Raw genomic sequence first — 19,286 nt, 5'->3', positions numbered from 1 at the left:
TTATTTCGTCGGTGTGACCCTATACAATTGTTTAAGTATTTGTAGGTATTCTTAGGAAAGAAAATCTGAATTACTCTTATTCGTTTGTTAAGGAACCGAATAAAATGAATTTTTAATAATAACAAAATTCTCTGGGGTCTATCGAACCCCACGTTACCCCGTTACGGGTGAAGCAATTTTTAATTTCTCGAGATGTTTAATGTCGATGTCGGATCGCGTTAAACGGGAAAGGGCGAGTCTTCAGAATGAATTAGAGGGGATCCAGGGATCGTGGCCAACGGGAGGAGTAATTAACAACGACAGATCAATACATTTTACTTCGCGCTCTCGAGGCATCACTTGGTTAGAAGACCGGGTCGGAAATCTTAAGGCGTAATCGTTTTGTACGGATAATTAAATATCTGTCGAAGAACGTTCCGAGCGGGTGGAAGTGAACATTTTTTTGTGAAAACCAATTGCACCGTGCGGGCAAAAAAAAAAAAAAATAATAATAAGAACACAAAACCACGTAGATTTTTCGTCAAATTCGTTTTAATCGTTCAATTTCGCGGTGGAAAATTTATTCGAGACGAAACTAACTCGTTTATCTGACATCGCGAGAGACGTGTTCAAAATACATTATCGAAGAATTTCTGAATTCTTGATACTTTATGCGCCAGGCAGACGTAACGTTAAATCTACAACAGTCTGTCTCTAGCATCACCGATGAATACAAGTTATTCCCGTCTACGCGTTCGACACGCTTATATTTCGATTAATCTTCGTTGGCAGCGTGTAAATTTGCTTGTCGTTTTATCGTCGAACGTGTCTTTATTTACTTATCTGTTCATTTATTTTTCTACCAAGTAAAATCCTGTTTACACGGACCTTTAATTAGCCATTTTTATAAGCGAAACGCAAGTTCGGTCGACCCTTGTCTTGTAAAGACAAGCTTACCGCGTAAATACCATGATAAATTGTCTTTGATTAGCGTCGCGATAAAATCGACTATGTATTACCAAAACTTGTTCGAGGTATTGAACGTGACGGAAATATAATAATTTCACCGTTATCTCGGAACGTATTCGAGTACCCTTCGAGAGCAATCGATGGATCCTTTTTGAACAGGATTTCCGTGTCCTGTGCCTTTTCGTCGTCTGTTGCCCGCTTGTGGCGTTAATTCGCAGTTAAAAATCGGACGTTTCTCATTGAACCGCTTTATCGGTGACCAATTTACCGGTGACCTAGATCGATTCGATTCCTGGGTGATCGACCGCGTAAATGGTAGTTTCCGATGACGGTTCAATTTCGAAGGTGGATGTACTTTTTCTGAAAATGGCCGAATCTTGTTTCCACTCGGAGTAAAAAACGCGAATCCGTAGGCGCGGTTCAACGCACGTGTTTCGCAACGAGAGAACAATTGAAACGAGTAAAGCGTTTCATTTTCAAACTCGAACAGGTTGGATGGGTTCAACGTGGCGGTGTCTTTTCAACAATTGTTTACCGGCTGCTAATACACAATGTCAACGTAGAATCAAATTATCTTGGTCATTGGTTTTTCACGAGTCCACCGGATACTCTTCCACAGAAATGAAAATCTTAAAGTAGACGCGAAGACGCTTCAGGGACATCGGTGTAGTATTGAACTATTCTTCGTCTCTAAATATACATTGTCAATTTACGTGGCAGCTGAAGCTCTTAAAATATGAATTACCTTCAATCTTAAAGCAGACTCGGAGACACTTTAGGCACGTCGATATAATTTTTAACTATTCGGAGACATCGATATAATTGTTAACTATTCAGAGACATCGATACAGTTTTTAATTATTCGGAGACATCGGTACAATGTTGAACTACTCGTGTCTAAATATACATTGTTAACTTACGTGGCAGTTGGAGCTCTTAAAATATGAATCACCTTAAATCTTAAAGTAGACTCGGAGACAGTTTAGGCACGTCGATATAATTGTTAATTATTCAGAGACATCGATACAATTCTTAATTATTCAGAGACATCGATACAATGTCGAATCAACGTAACTCGTGGAATACTTAAAATATGAATTACCTTGCTCACGGTCCCATTCCGATGGATCTTCTAATTATTTTCACCAAAGCTTCTCCTACTCGACAGAAACTCTCCAGGTGGATGACTTTACGTACAAATCTAGCTCTGGTGAAACACCGAAGCGTTCCTCGTGGAACGAAAGTATGACATCGACGTAAGAAAATCTTTCGACGTTGCGTCGCGTTCGGCGAGAAAAAAAAAAAAAAAGAAAAAAGAAAGCGTGTAAGCTCGTCTCCCCAATTCACGACACGATTATACCGAACATCGGTGTCTTGCCTTGCTCCCTCCTGTTCTTCCTTCTCGAGTTTCTGCGTGTAATATCCGTAGATATTGTACCATCAACCTGGCACGGACCCTCGAGCATTTCATTAAGACCAGATCTCGGAGACGTTTCTCGTTCCAACCACCTCCTTTGACTCGCACTGCCGTGATTTATGTTCCTTTCCTCGTGAACGTTTCGCGAGATACCGCCGCGCCGTAAATTTTTTTCCACGCGCTCCGACCGATACGTACACAACGATTATTTGCATAACTGAGATTCAAGGTATCCGAATACACGTAATAAGAAGATTCCGCGTCTGAGCACGACGATCGATACGGTACGGCGTATAAAAGCAAACGGTCCTACGAATGCAATATTTAGACTGTTTCGAAACGAACCTCGGAAAGGTAACGCGTTCTTCGTCTCAGATCCGGTACAGTAAAATTCTTCGAGATTCGCTCGAAATTTCACCGCGAAATTCACGAGGTTTTACATTGTTACGGTACGATCGTGTCCGATCGTAAATTCTTCCGAACGAAATTATTCGAGAAAAGAAAAGAGAATTGTTAAGCATCGTCGAGCTTCGTACCCTGAACGAGAAGCTTGTAATTTTTTACGAGAGAATAACGCAACTTGGCTAACGCGTCTGATCGTTGCTCGTTATTTCTACTCGCGTTTCGTGTTTGTAAACATCGACGATGGATATTGTCCGTTTCGATTGACTGTAATTGAAACGCGGTACAATCTTTGGAAAACAGACCGTGACGCTATCGTTATTTACGCTCGTCAACGTAAGTAGAAATAACGAGAAATGGTCAGACACGTCGGTCGAGTCGCGTTGCAAAGCCTGTCGAATGAATTTTCGCAATCGATTTTCTCGAGAAGGATGCCCCGAGGGATTAATTTTGCGTCTCGTTAAATTTTACGAGACTTGTTTGATAATTTTCATACCGCACTTTTCGTCTCTTCGTAGAGCAAAAGAGGAAGAAAAAAAGTACCCTCGATTATCAGCGCTAAACATCGGACTGCTCCTTTTATCGGTGGGAAAACAAACGCGTTATGTCTTTGTTGTTATCGGGATTTACGCGATCGTATTCACGGTAGGTAAAAAAAAACGCGTGGCTCGTTTTCGTTTTTATCGTCGCGCTCATTGGCCAGCGCGGGACTAAAATCGCCTATGACCTATTGCCATAGCAACTGAATAGATTAATCCGCGGTGAACGCGCGATGACGCGAATCACGATGTCAGCTTCAGAGTTCAACGAGCTACCCGTACAACGGGATGCATCTGTGCGAAGGGAACCGGTCTATTCGGTGGGGAAATTGCATGATGCGCGTCAAAATTTAATAGGAAGCTAGACGTGCAAACAGCCCCTCGAAATTTAAACGATAACGAGGACGTTACGTTCTCGCGATCATTATTGGCCAACGACCTGCGAAGCAATTAAATTCGTACAGCAATTACTAAAGCTCTCGTATGCAGAAATTACGTTGGCAAAGCGGACAATCGATTCCAAGGGGCTGTACACTTCGCGGTGTTAACGAAACCGTAAATGAAAAATACTTTTACGCGTTTAACCGCGTAATTAGATCGATCGTTCCAAGTATAAGGTATTTCATTAAACGTCGATACCTTCGCGATCTTTAACACCGCTCTTTAATTAGAATTTTAACCTTTATTCTCGCACCGGATGTCTCGTTGATTTTATACGAAATTGTCGATCGCTGTACAAAATTCTGTAAATAACAAGCTTATGGAAAGTTCCAGGGACGCGAACTTCCCATCCTGTTGGATACACATTCGCGCGTCTGACAATAGGCCGGCTGTTTTCCCTCGCGCTTCGCCCTTCTTAGTTATTTTAGAAATTGTTTTGGACGAAAAGTGCCGAAGTCGATACAATTTTCGTGGAGCTGTTCTCCACACTCGCTGGTAATTTTTTAGAAAGTTTTCCACATGTAAAAACGGTTCACGGTACTCTTTTTCGTTCATTGTAAAAGTTTTCTCGTTCGATCGAATTTCAAAAGAAAGATTCACGATCGTTTTAAAACTTACGTCTGTTTATTTTCAACAGACATCGTAAGGTCTATTGAAAATTACAAATTGTTGCGTATTGCGTATCAGATGTACAAATTTTCCGACGTGGATAACTACCGTTCGTTCGAAACGAAGTTAGGTGTCCGGCAGCCACGATTCATCGAACAACATCGGACAATGTATCGGCGTTTCTACTTACGTTGATTAAAAATCTTTCCAATATGGAGGAAATCGGATATTTCACGTTCGTTTGTATTCTACAGCTTCAAAAATAGGGTCGTTAAAGTTTTCGAACGTAACGCCCTTTTCCGTTTCGATCGAGGCTCACTTTCTCCGGTCGGTTCGAAACGATGTGTCGACTACCTCGATGTTTGTTACAAGAGAAACGATCCAACGACGTTGTTATTTTGTATTTTATATTTGTTTGTCCTCCGGGTTGCGTAACGAGCGAGGAACGCTGCGAAGCTCGCGTGGCTCGTAAGTTTCGCATCGAAGTTGTTGCTAGCCGTGTGGAAATGTTCGTTCCTTTTCTCGCATTCGTGTTAAATGGTCCTCCGCGTTCTGGAAATTCTCGTAAACGCGATCGTAACGCAACGGCACCGTGGATATATATATGACGGCAATCGTATTAAACCTTCTTCATTGTATTTTTATTTCTCTTTTTCTTGGAGGTTGTTGTAGGGCAGTAAAGTTTGACATTTAAGGTCGGGTCAGATTCGTCAATTTCACCCAGAACTCAGTCCCTTCGCGTGCACATTTATTAAAACCGGTTAACCGGTACTCGTGCGCCGCAAAGGATTAAGTACGCGAAAGATTAAAGCATTCGGAACAGAATAATGTGAAAATTTTCGAAAGGTCGCGTCGCGAAACAGTAAATAATATTTTTACTCCGGAAAAATATTTTTAATCGTGAATCTCTGAAAAAAATATTTTCACTCGTCTGAGTCTCTAAAAAATATTTTCGATCGCGAACGCCAAAGATCGCGTAGATAATAACGCGTATATTATACGGTTGCGCGAGCGCATCTCGCGTTTGAAGTTGATTATCGCGAAAATTATTTTTCCACTCGTCCACGCAATGTTTGTTTAGCTAGATACCGATAAAAATTGACTTGGTCGGGTCAATTTACTCTCCGTTGAAAATTAAATACCGAAAAATATACAGAGTGTTCCGTAGTAAAAGCGAATCGTCGTGGGGAAATAAAATTCGTTTCCATCGAACTTTGTTTTCGAGATAATTAATTTTGCTAATACCCGGGCCATGCGTATCCTCGACTGTCAAACTTTAAACAACTGTCACCGCGCTTTGATATTCTTTGCTTATAAATTACTATCCGCGTACGTGTAGTACATAGCGTACGCACAGGATAAACATCTATATCGAGATCCATCGGGCAGAGTTTCGCTGAAATCGATGCATGCCCCGTGTATTTTTAAAACCGATTAACTCGAAAAGGGAGCCCCCCCGGTGAAGAACTTTTCCTCCGCAGTTTCGTTTTATTTTTAGACGTGGAATCGCCCTATTTTTCGATATTCGCGGTACCGTACCGCGAGTTACGCGGGTAACTTTAATTATTCGTGTCCCTAAGACACGTATCACCGTGCTCGAAGATAAATCACAAAGACGACTTTAAATTTTCGTCGGAGCATCCCCGGTGATCGTGTCGCATGACCCGAGCGGTCTTTGAAAATCCCATAATATTTCCACTTTTCCGCCAACGGAGGCAGCGAGTGGTTTTCGAATAACCAATTACGCGAATTAGTAAACCAAAAATAATCCTGTTACGTTAATAACGAAGATCTGAATTAGTAAACGGAAACTCCAACCTCGTCATGGCAACGCCCTCGGAATTATTAGGTATACACAAAACTCGGAGAGATCAAATTCGAGTAACCGGGGTTTATTAACGTTTCGGTGGACACGTTATTTATTTCCTCCTCGATCTCGGTCTTTTATTTCATCTCGGTGAGCCCCGCCTCGCGACCGAATTTTCGTAAATAAATTAAAACTTCGACGTTTAATATTTACAAGCTCCGAACGCGATCCCTGTATCGGTTGTTCCCGATATTCGAAAGAACTAGTCACGTGGATAAGTCAATAGAACTTACGTACCGTTCGAAGTCTACAGTTTCGTATCGTTTACGATAGAATTGCGAAAACAAATGAAAAACTGAAACTTCGGTGCTACCAACCGAACGATAGATTCGGTCGATTACGTGCAACAATAGTTACATCTCGTTGAAAGGCTTTCGTTTCGCATCGAGAACCCTTGATAATAGAATCTCGCGAATAAATGGAAACATTCGTTCCCGCGACTAATCTACTCGCCTCTAACGAAACGACGGATCGCTCGATCGTTTAATATTCACGAGCTTCGAACCTGATTCCTCGCGCTGGCTGTTCTATGAAAGAAACAGCGACGCGGATAAGTGGCGAGCTCCAACGACAGTAATCCCGACAAATTTCCCGAGAGGAAAAGAACAACCGAACACAGTCGGATGTAATCTAATCGACCCCGCGTTTCGTGGTGTCTTTCCTCCTCTCTAACGGAACCGATCTTTTTCAGATCCGGTGCTACTAACCGAGATAAAAATAAAGAAGAAATCGAGACAGAGAAAGAGAGGACAAACGACGAGGATGATCTCCTCGGCGATCTTCGGGGCAGCTGCAGGCACGGGTCTTGCCCTGGTCGTTGCAATGACTATAGTGATTTATCGATACTACGCGGTGAAACGCAAGGGGAAGTACTGGAGCAACCTTGATCGTTGGCCGGATCCTCCCTGCACCAAGCAACCGGAACCGAGGCAGGAGAATCGTTTGCATCAGGATACATCGTCCTCCACGCACGTGCTCAATTGCTGGAGAAAACAACAGAGAAACTACTACGCGGTACAGTCCGGGGTACGTAACACGAAACAGCTTTGTTCTTTTTGGTGGAATAGTGTGCATGGTTGTGTCGAGTCAACAACAGTCTTCTGTCGTTTAACGTGTTAAGTCACTGGTGACCGACGACGTTCTTTTCGTTCGGACCGTATCAGTAGTCATTAGTAGTAACTGACTATGTACTTGTCTAAACCGTGTTTGTCACTGGTCATTGACGATAATATATTGAGTGATTCGGAAAGTCATTTCGTTTTTTTTTTTTTGGGTGAAAATGAAACACGATTTTTTTAGAGTGTATAAACATTTTATTCAATCATATATTCTCCATTTTGAAAAACGAAATAATTCTTTGAACAACCTAATAGTTTTCGTTCAGGTTCGGTCAGTTACTGATGACCGACGATATAATTTTCGTTCAGGTTCGAACAGTCACTGCTGACTGTCGATATAATTTTCGTTCAGGTTCGATTAGTCACTGATGATTAACGATATATAATACTTTTCGATCAGTTACTGGTAATCTTCGTTTAGATCATAGAAATCACTGGTGACCGACAATGTACTTTAGGTTCAGGTCGTGTCAGTCACCAGAGGATATTGTTTCTCTCACAATATTGTATTCATAATATTGCTACTTGTGATTTCATCGTTCCAAAAATTCAAAAGACGATTAATTCCTTTCGAAACTCTACGATGAACATTTTTCTTTTTGCTACATTCTTGAATCGAATGCCTTACCTCTTTAAGGATATCTACGAGCAGAAACGGTCACCAGTGACCACCACGATATCGAACTTGTCAACGAGTTGCTCTGAACTATACGTATCGACGTTCTGGATCTTAAAACTCTGCAAACTCGTAGCGCCGATCCACGTTGCGGTGAATTTCTTGCTCGATTGAATTTATCACCGCGGGAAATACGCACGTACGCTCTCACCAGTACTCGTTTCCGGTATTTTATAGCATCCGCGAATGATTTTGAAACATAGTTATTTCAGAGAAGACCACTGAAGTGTCTGAGAACACAAAGTAGTGCGCGAAGCCTTGAACAGTGCTGCACGGAGATGCACAATCATCTTCTGGGTGGGATAGAACGAAATATTTTCCACGAACCCGTGTATCGGGATGGAAAAATATTACGATTAAACGCGATATCGAATTTGTATAAAATTATGTACGCACAATCGATGATTCGTGAAAGTAATCTGCCAGAAGTATTACCGAATCGATGCATTTCGTACCGAGCACTCGTAAAAAGGATTTAGAGTTATCACTCGGGATTGAATTTTAACGATTACGGTACAAGGGAATCGTGCATTGTCTCCCGATAATGTAACCGACCGTCCCCTTTCGGCAATTGAAATTTTCATCGACGAAATTACCGTTACAGGAAAAACGTCGACTGTGCACTTTGCGCCGGTTTGATATCATCTGATACGTTCTCGTACCACGCGGAAATAACTTCCTTTTAACTTACCATTAACAGTTGTAATTGCACCCGGGTAGTTTAATAGCCACGGTACGTTCAGGAAGGCACAGTTCGGAACACGATTATATCCATCGTAGTAATTACACATGATAATAATTCCTTCGTTCTTAACAAATGCTATGAATTCTATTCGAAGCGAGACGGAATTCCAGTTCTTCGAAACGATGTTGATTTACATGGAAAATTAATTTCAATCTCCCGTGTCGAGACAATTGGATAGATTTGCGAAGGTTTGTTGTGTTGCCACGTGGTCGATAATCTCGATTGGAAAAAGTTAACATCGATCGGAAAAGTATCATTTGCCCGACTGACAAGTAACTCTAATTGCGTTAATGTTAAATCGTGTACTGTAAATCGAGATACAGCGTATCTAACGAACGGTTCGTTCGATCGATTGTTTTCGGTAATTTAACTTCCTTGTACTTTACTCGAAGTACGACCGATTGGAACTAGTGCACGATTTAAGTAGATAGTTACCGTAACAAGTCAGACACGTTCTCGGAGGAGTGCAAGTCACTTTGAGTTCATTCCTGAACAAAGTTAATAAACACTACATACAAATTGATACATGATACGTAACAATATAAAGTTTATATACAATACTCGTTAATTAAAAAGAACAAAAAAAATCACTCTTGTCTATCGAAAACCATCGACGAAACAATCAATTTTAATCGCGAATCTATAATCTAGACAGAATCCAAAATAACTATCCACCATCTTTGGAAGTGATATTGGTATGTAAATTTCCATTGTATTTCACAGTTGAGATAGTTTCAATTTTTCAAAAGGTATCGAGTCGATTGAGTAACAGATAATCTTTAACCTGTCCGAGTTGGTTCCCTCTTAACTAACGCAGATCGAGCGCTCGATAAAAGAATAACCGTCAATTAATGGTATCTCACTATTAATGTACGATATCGTTGTCAAGAGACTTCGAGCGCTCTAAACCGTCGCGTATCTATCGTGTTTATGAGTAATACCATCCGTAGTTTATTCTGCGCCGTTAATTGTCAATATTCTTTGCCTAGGGTACACTCACGACCGCATACATTATGCGCCATCATTGTATCATTCTAACACATTGATTTAGCCCACGAGAGAATAACGCGCCACCTCGTTTTAATCTGTCATTCGCATTCGGAGCAATTTGCACATTTCCAATTGTTTTACGAATCCAGATTTCTGGGAACAGTGGTGAGCAATCGATGTATATACCTGCTTTGGTAATATTCGAGATCCTATTAGCGGTTGTTATTAATTGGGCCATGTGTTTCGCTAATCATCTAATGGCAGCAGGCGGTTAATAGCATGGAAAATTTATACGGTTTGGTGTATCTTCACCTCGCCTGCTAATCGTGTTCAATTCCGATTAAATTCTTCGCGAACCAGTTTTTCCATTTCCTTTGAGAAAATTAAAATCGTTTTATTTATCAAAGTAAGGGAGTCATTTGATAATTCGATCCGTGCATCGTCGTGAAATTTTTAGAACATTCCCTGTGTTTCGTACAACATGTACAGAACTCCTTCAGGACTTGTTTCCTCGCACATTTGAATATAACCGATGCATTACTGCACCTGTTGCGATCAATATTTATTAGATCAATAATTGACGCACTGCGGATTATCTTGCCCTTGTCGTAATCAATACATGTTAAATCAATGTTTGCTTGGTTAAACACCACCGGTCGAATTCGGTTTAACGTAAATTTACATCGAGCAATGCACGATGAAAAACTTTCTCGACTTAGCGTCACAGAGAACGCAACATAAACATAATTCGATTTAGACAGGTATAAAATCAACTTTAAAAATTATTGGCAGTAATGCTGCGTATAAAATAACCCATCGTTTTCTATAAAGTGGATACATCGAAAAGAAATATGTTAAGTCGAAGGCGAGATTGATTATACCAATGTCGTGTTTCTATAGAAACAATTTTTCACTTGTGGGATTATTAGATTAGCTGCTATATTTTACCGTTAAAAGAGCACCATGAATAGATTTGTCGATAATGATTTCAGAATTCATCAGAGTCTGCCATATAGAAAGAATACGCTGTAACTACAAACATGTCGATTCTCTGTGTGTCAAATTATTAATGCGCAATCTGATTGCAGGTGTAGATGAGCTACAGCCTAATTAATAATAATCGATGCACAATTGTTTGATGTATTTGAAAGATCTTTGTATCCAACTATACAAAAGGCGCACCTATTGCTTTTCTAAGCTTTGCGCTAATTGTGCTCGATTAATAGATTAATAGAAGTTTTAACATTCTTCTTTGATAAATCAGTAACGATACTTGGTTTATTCTTTTCCGTTAAGAAATATATATTTGAATTTTGTATATTTGAGAGACCATTATCTATAAACTTGGGGACAGCAAGCTTTTTTAAAGTGCTAAATTGAGGATACTTTTTTGAACAGAATAAATGCTTCGATTTTCACATAAAATTTAGCAACACAAATAGTACAAATGGCGCCATCTATGGCCATTAGGCCAAGTTTGTCGAAGAATAATTTCTTTTTATATCGCCAGATGCCGACACGAGGATTATATTCACATTTTAGCACGATTAATTCGTTTTTTAATACAAACAAATAATTAATTAGAGTGCTTCAGAAATCTAGGTTAAAACAACTAATTGGATTAATTTAGAAATCTACGTTGAAATAATTCAATTATTTATTTATCTCAAAAAGCGAATTAATCCTGCTAAAATGTAAATATAATCCTTGTGTCGGCATCTAGCGACATAAATAGAAATTATTCCACGACAAACTTGGCCTAATAGCCATAGATTGAGCCACCTGTACTAATTTCGCTTCCTATCTCGTAAGCATTGAAATAATAGATTTTGATTTATTGTCAAATTTAATTTGTTTTTAACCAAACTCCACAAGATCTAGATTATTCGTCTTAAAGAAATAAGGAATAAGTCGTGTTCTGTTATAGCTACCTTTAATTGCCAAACTTGTATCCTTGTACTCCTTTGACTACTTTTCTATGAATTTTATTTCGTGCTTCAAAAGTTTTGACATTCTTCTTTGATAAGTCGGTAACGATAGTTGATTCATTCTTTTCCCTTAAGAAATATATATCCGAATTTTCTACATTTGAGAGACCACTATCCACAAAATTGGGGACGATAAGATATAGCAATAAAGTGCTAAACTGAGGATACTTTTTTGACAGGATAAATGCTTCGATTTTCACATAAAATTTAGCAACACAAATAGTACAAATGGCGCCATCTATGGCTATTAGGCCAAGTTTGTCGAAGAATAATTTCTTTTTATATCGCTAGATGCCGACACAAGGATTATATTCACATTATAGCAGGATTATTCGCTTTTTAACATAAACAAACAATTAATTGAAATGCTTTAGAAATCTAGGTTGAAACAGATAGTTAAGGCAATTTGGAAATCTAGATTGAAACAATTCAGTTGTTTATTTATTAAAAAGCGAATTAATCCTGCTAAAATGTGAATATAATCCTTGTGTCGGCATCTAGCGGTATAAAAAGAAATTATTCTTCGACAAACTTGGCCTAATAGCCATAGATGGCGCCATATGTACTATTTGTGTTGCTACATTTTATGTGAAAATCGAAGTATTTATCCTGTTCAAAAAAGTATCCTCCGACATCTAGCGACATATATAGAAATTATTCCTCGACAAACTTGGCCTAAAAGCCATAGATGGCGCAACGTGTACTATATGTGCAATAAAATAATTTTATTTTAAATGATATTGCAAGCAATTTTTTTTTAAGTAAAGTGCATTCGTGTAAATTAGAGGAATTAAACAAATGTTAAATCAATGTATTTAGTAAACAATGATAGAATTCCATATTTTGAAACTCTACTTATTTAAACAATGTGAAAGAAACCATCATTTACTTCGAATCTCGATTAAAATTAATTTCTATAGATGAATTAATCATTTCTAGTACTTATACAAGGTGTATAATGTAAGATTAATGTTAGGAAAATGTGTATTGTTAATAACAATCGCGTAGAGGAACAAACATTCGCAGCCAATTAGCTCGGTATTACCCGCAACCAGCAATAATCCTTTGCTGCGAGTAATACCGATTACCAGGTCTCACCACGCGGAGGTTGCTGCGAGCGGAGACCCGGAGAGAGATAGATGGAATCAAAGTTCCATCGATCTCCCTCGATACGCAGTACAAACGAAGTTACTAAACAGAGGAGATAGAAGGAATCAAAGTTCCTTCGATCTCCTCGTTTAGTTCTGCCAAGGAATTACAGGATGGAAAAAATGAGACAAAATTGGGAAAGACGCGACACGAACCGTGCAGTTGGTCCTACTAGGTCTATCCCGTTTCTCTTCAGTGGGTCCGATTCCAGAGAAAACGAGCGACGCCATCCACTCCCCTAGAGGAGTGCCCCGTTTCTCCATCTTTACGACGAGAGGGTCTTATTTTGGTGGCTTTCGCAGGGACCGGCAAAAATGCCTGCACCTGTGCTCGCAACATGTCCCCTCTGGAAGCAGGCACACCGGAAGAGACGGCGATAGACCGTTCGGACCACCGACACGGCCGGTCACTTGCTTATACAACAAGCAGTGGTGACCGGACTGAGAAACGAGGAAGCGAGCAAAATTAAGCTAAAGATTGGATAATTTCTCGGCAGATCACAGATATTTGTACACGGTGGCCTTAAAACTAACTTATTCTAAACTTAACTAAAGATCCCACGGAGGTTGCGACGAAAGAGTCTTCGTTCTTCGTTCTTCGTTCTTCGTTCTTCGTTCTTCGATCTTCTTTCTTCTTTCTTTTTTCTTCGTTCTTCTTTCTTCGTTCTTTATTCTTTGTGCTTTGATGTGCCTATCTAAGAGAAACCTAAAGTCAAGGCACGATAGAAATTAGAAACGTAGTTGGTTAGTGATTAAATACAGTAATGCAGAAACAAAGAAAATAAACGAATCAGTGACAAAAAAATAAACATGGAAAAGCAAGTACAAATTATAATCAGAGAACAAATCAAATAAATTAAACAAAGAAAAAACTAAAAAAAAAAAATAGGATTATGAGAGCGGCGGTCAGTACCGGTTACCGAGAGGGCAACCGGTGTCGTTGGCCGTCCTCGGAGGGTCCAGGTACCAGAAATGAAGAAATCCGTCCACCTCGACGGCTCCCCGTGGAATGAAATTTCCTCAACTGGGGGGCTCCTCATATATCCTCCGCAAGGTGACTTACCCCTACTTCGATTGTCTTTGTTCGATCTAACCGAATATTTCAACAAATTGATGGCTTTTTAGTCATTATTTGTACTAGAACATTGTTAATAATTGTTCAAACTATGGTTTACGCGTGTTCCGTATATTAATATTACAATATGCATCTATTCATGCAATGCAAATCATTAGTTGGTCTACAGGAATTAATTTTAATTGAAAGTCAAAGGAGAATATCGTATGTATTCGTATTGCTACCAAGATAAATAATTCGCGTCGTGTTTAATTTTAATTCCTGCTCGTAAAAGCGGTGAAATTTTATGCCGACCTGAATCGATAACGTTGAAAATGACACATACATACATGGTAAGAGGACTCACAAAACCTCGATCCGTGTGACGCAAGAAACTATTGCTCGCAATGTCTATTTTACATTTTGTCTGTACCTTGTCACTGTTTTTACCGACAGTGCGACGTCGATAAAGATACAGTTATGCGTTCTAAATAATCGATAAACTATTTTGTAAGGGAACTTGTTGTTCGGTAGTAGATAAGGCAGAAATGCAATTTTCTATCGCTGATAACGCAAATCTCTTTATAACCATGTATCGCTAACTACGTATATTAATCCATAACTGTTTTATCGATACTTACCGAACATTTTTGTTTTCGATAATAGACAATTTAAAGGATTCTATCTATTATTCGTATAGAATAACTTTCAACATTGAACTTGAGATGTACGTCGTTGAATAACAAAAAGAAGCTTCAATTCTTCTGGATGCCTCAACATGAAATGAAAATATTTTCGTACCACTCTTAAAACTTTCGATAAGTATATTTTCTGAAATACTGCAATCGTAGGAAATCTTTCAGCTAAGAAAATTATCTACGACAATTTGTATTACACGTTTAATTGGTATTATTTCCGTCAAATCTTCCATTATTCACAGAAGAAATATGTATAACCGAAGTACGTTACAAATGAAAATAATATTGCGTACAAATTTTATAGGTACCGGAATTTCGTTAAAATTTTATTCAATACAAATGCTCGTATATTACGAAAATGTAAAATGTAATCCCAGCAATGTTTAATTATCAAGCGTTCGTGTTGCTACTCTGGGAGCAAAAATTCTATTCTCTCCGTTGAAAAATGAAACTCCCTTTACAACGATCGACGAAACAAAAATTCACTGATGTTTGGTAGCTCCGACAAAGGAATTGATTTTCCAAAGGTACACCGAGAATAGAACAATTTGCCGTGCGTGTCGGCCAATTAACGCTCCAACTTTTCGAACATTTATTACATTGGCGTTCAATTCGCGGAAATTTCACGCAATAAATTAACGAAGACTCTCTCCCCCTCGCGCGGGCGCGACTTATGACCTTTCATAGCGCGCACTCTTCGATTTGAGAAAATCCTTTCAGCGGTCGACCACGTAAAAGCGACAAAATGAAACGTCTCGTAGAGAAGTAAAAACGCGTAGCGAAGATACGCGTCCCGTTCTCCATTTTTTCGTTGATTTAAGCCTCGCGCCGTTTCGTTGTACGATTTAACGAAATTCGTTATCTCTCTTATCGGTTCTACCTGTACCTGCGTTGATACAGAAACTCCCCGTTCCGACCGGGAATATAAAATCTGGAATTTGGATCGATACAGCGCTTCGCAACGGCTGATATATATCGCGCCTTGAAACGCACCGTGCACAGCGCGAATCCCGAAAAACCGGATCACCTTCGGCATGGAAACGAATCGATTCGTGAAATTTCGTTCTTTCTTTGTCCTTTTTTGTTTGTTTTTTTTTCTTTCTTTCTTTCTTTTTCATTTTTTACGTTATCTTCCGTCAGCACGCTCACTTGCAATCGGTGTTCCCCGAACTCCTTTGTGCGTCACGGGAATTGTAAAATTTACGAATTTATACGAGATAATAGAAAACAATGGGCGCGGACGGACTGAACTCGTTGAAAAAGGAAAACGAATCAATCGTGTTCGAGGTATTGGTTTATTCTTAGAGAGTAATATAATATTGATACAATAATACAAATAATAGCTATTAAAATGTAGGAACGATGTGTAATGTTTCTAGGAATAAGAACACAGGTTTTTTCAGCGATAATATTTCTATTTATTTTCTCGATGTTTCCGTACAGTGCAATAAAAAAAAATTCATAAGAGGACACGTGTACTAGAGAAACCATAAAGGGACGCGTAAGAATATCGATTCTCGATTAAATTTGCTCTTCGATTTCCAAATTGTGTATAGATCCTCTTCTTCCACGGGAATGTTTGTCTTTCCACAGTTACCGCAAATTCATTACCAATCTTGACACGAATTGTCCATAAAGAATAGTCGCTGACGTTTCCAAATACGAGAACGGTATCCACGTTGAACGATGTGGATTTCTCGTTGGTGAACCGTGGAAGATTCAACGCGTTAAGTCGATTCGCGATGCGACTTCTCGAATGTTTATCGACGACACTGTCACGTTCTCGAGTATTGATAAAAAAATCACGAGTCGGGTCGTAGTTAGAGTGTGCCGACGCGCACACATAGGTGAATTTTTATCGCGCGTAACTTTTTCATTGCTGAACGATTCGGATCGTAACCTCGCTTCTGTAATAATACGTTTACGGTCTCTTGATGGCGCGCGCCAGTTTTACGCTTACATTTTACGCGTTGCTGAAAATAATTAGAGGATCAGAACGACTTTATCGTTCGACAAGGTATTTAACTCTCTTACAAAACCATCGAGACTGTACGCGAACGCACACACGGGCTTTGATTTGAAAATTTTAAAGAAACGAATTACTTCAGCCTCGATTAATGTCCTCTGATGTTTCGTACCGATTGTTTAAATCGTTGTAAAAATTTCCGTAATATCCGAATAACGCGCGATAAGTGTTTTACTCTGTGATTTTCAGAAAAAAGGATCGTTTGTTCGAAAGATCAAAAGGTACTCCAAATTTTTTAACTAAAATCTATATATACATGTGCGTGTTTAATTAAATAAATAGTGTCTCCTGTTACGAACGATTTTTCCGCATCTATGACACAGAGCGTGTCAAACTCGTTTTACATCGAGGACCAATTTACAGTTCGCAACCGTGTCGCGTGCCACAGGTGCACAATTATTTTACAACGGTCAAAAATGTTCTAAAGGCCATTTTTCAGCCACGCCAACGCCAATAGTTACACCGTTGCACGACGAACGAACAAACGTACGATCGAAAAGGACATAACCGTTACGGAAATAAACGTACGTTTTTTTTTTTGTTTCGTTTCTCGTACAAGTCACGTTAAATGTGCGTACTCCCGACTAGACAATACACGTACAACCGAAACACGTGTACCACATGCTCGATGCGAAGCGCGAGTTACAAGTTACGTTTCGACATAAATTTCAGACATAATTATGGCGATTTTCATGAAATATTCATGTCGAATCCCGGCAGGTCGGGGATTCGGACCTCGGTTTGCAAATCGTGTTGGGAGGTCGCGATCATCGGGAACAGAAACGAGAAAAGCAACTCTCGGATGAAACTCGTCGGGAAAGTTTCCTATTACTTATCGTCGTGGTTTAATAAAATCCGAGAAGTATGACGTGGAACTTCCTGCCAGCGGGTTTTCACGCTCAACCGGGTCTATTTCTTAAATTGCCGTAGAAACCGACACGTTACGGTGAAATTCTTTCATCGATCGGTTCGGTAAGGGCGCGCGACGAATTGTTTCGTTCTCGAGTCACGACGTTACGAACGTACTCGACTCGCAATCGTTCGAGAACACTTCTGCATTATAGAGCACCGTGTTGCATCGTGCTTTCGACACCGGATAGAATTTCACGCGAAACGGTACTTGGAACACTTGTTCCACCATTCACGGTTACCGACTTTTCGATCCGCTCGTGGAATCGTCTAGGGATGCGTAAGGTACACCGTTTCGGGTCGGATCTTATCGACTCGAGAACGTTCGTAACGATCAGGTACCTCGATCTAAAATTCAGTCGAGAATTTTTCTCGAGATCGACTCTCGAGAGTTTTCGTAACGTTCGAAGTCGGGTTGAGTCGAGATTCGGAAAGTTTGCTCGGGTACCTGAATGTAAAGTCGACTCGTCAACTTTTACATACAATACACTAAACTACTTCCAATTTGAAAGTTCGAGTCAAAAACTCGGTTGAAAAATCACGAAACGTCTAATTCATATCGTTACAATGTTTCTAAATCTACGATACGTTTTTAGATTCAGGTACCCGAATGTTACGAACCTTCGAGGCTCGTGTTCAGGTTCAGGTAGACGACTTTCTAATATTTCGTACAGTATTTCGGAAAGGAATCCGATCTTGAGAAAAATTCTCGAACCGACTTTACATTCAGGTACCCGAAGAAATGGATTTCAGTGGCCGCGGGCGGGCGTGATCAACTCGTCAATGAATAATGCAGCCCCCGCGGTCGTTGGATACCAATAACGAGCGTTCATCCGCGATCGACTGTTTTTTGATAAATGATCGCGTTGCACGCGCGTTATGCATCGGTACGGACGTCCCTTTACGTAACACGGGGAATTTGATTACTTTCGAGAGAACGGAACGCTTCTTTGCACGTTACCCGAAGCTTTCTTAATCGATACATCATTCTTGCATGGTATCGCGCCGAGGAGCCATCGATTCACTTCCGATACGGATACCGTCATTTTATACGACGTCTTTTTCCGAGCGTTCGATTAATCAGGAAATAACGCTGAATCAACGGCAGTGATTCGCACCCGGTTCAACTATTATCCTTTGCATCCTGGCGTGTTAATTACGGAGTCACCGAATAGGATACTTCGTACGTTGTAACACCTGTTTGCCGAGTACACGCGAGAGAGTCGAACTCTTGCACGAGTTTCGGGTCCCATCGACCTTAAGGTCACCAGTTATCCGGATGTAGTATAGTTTTGAGAACGTCTTCGTTTTTACGAGGTTGTTTATCGCGTTTCTTATACGGTCCTGAACTGTTAGGACGGTGTCATACTATATTGTTTTCCTACAACTATTTTCGTAGTACACGTAGAATTGTCGTTCCAATAATACAACCAGTGTGGAACTCCCGTGTGAACAAATTTAGAAAATTGTCTCGCTTCTTTGCACATCATAGAAACATCAATACTGATACTCTTGAGAGTGGATTTGACGATACAATAATATAATCACTTTCATTTATAAATATGGACGCGAAAAAATATCATTGAGAATACAATTTTTAAATATTGACTGTCCCGTTGCAAATTTCCTTTTTGCCTTTTCCTGTGGATTATCGTGCAAATTCGTTCATCGAAAATGTCTTCCTATTACTTCCAATAATCGTCTCGTGACC

General features: G+C 39.8%; 1 protein-coding gene across 3 annotated transcripts in view; it reads left to right on the top strand.

Moving 5' to 3' along the window:
• The window catches only part of Sytbeta (Synaptotagmin beta), a 164,601-nt gene that overhangs the window by 69,425 nt on the left and 75,890 nt on the right, over positions 1–19,286 (top strand). For all 3 annotated transcript variants that reach the window (XM_076319848.1, XM_076319849.1, XM_076319847.1), the window contains exon 2: positions 6,915–7,249. In XM_076319848.1, the coding sequence (XP_076175963.1) occupies positions 6,986–7,249 (264 nt within the window). In that variant the 5' untranslated portion in view covers positions 6,915–6,985. The remainder of the gene's footprint in view (positions 1–6,914; positions 7,250–19,286) is intronic.

The sequence above is a fragment of the Ptiloglossa arizonensis genome, chromosome 9 (genome assembly GCF_051014685.1).
Source record: "Ptiloglossa arizonensis isolate GNS036 chromosome 9, iyPtiAriz1_principal, whole genome shotgun sequence".
NCBI classification, from domain to species: Eukaryota; Metazoa; Arthropoda; class Insecta; order Hymenoptera; family Colletidae; genus Ptiloglossa; species Ptiloglossa arizonensis.
The sequence above is the reverse complement of the archived record's forward strand: the minus strand, read 5'-3'. Positions and strand labels throughout refer to the sequence as shown.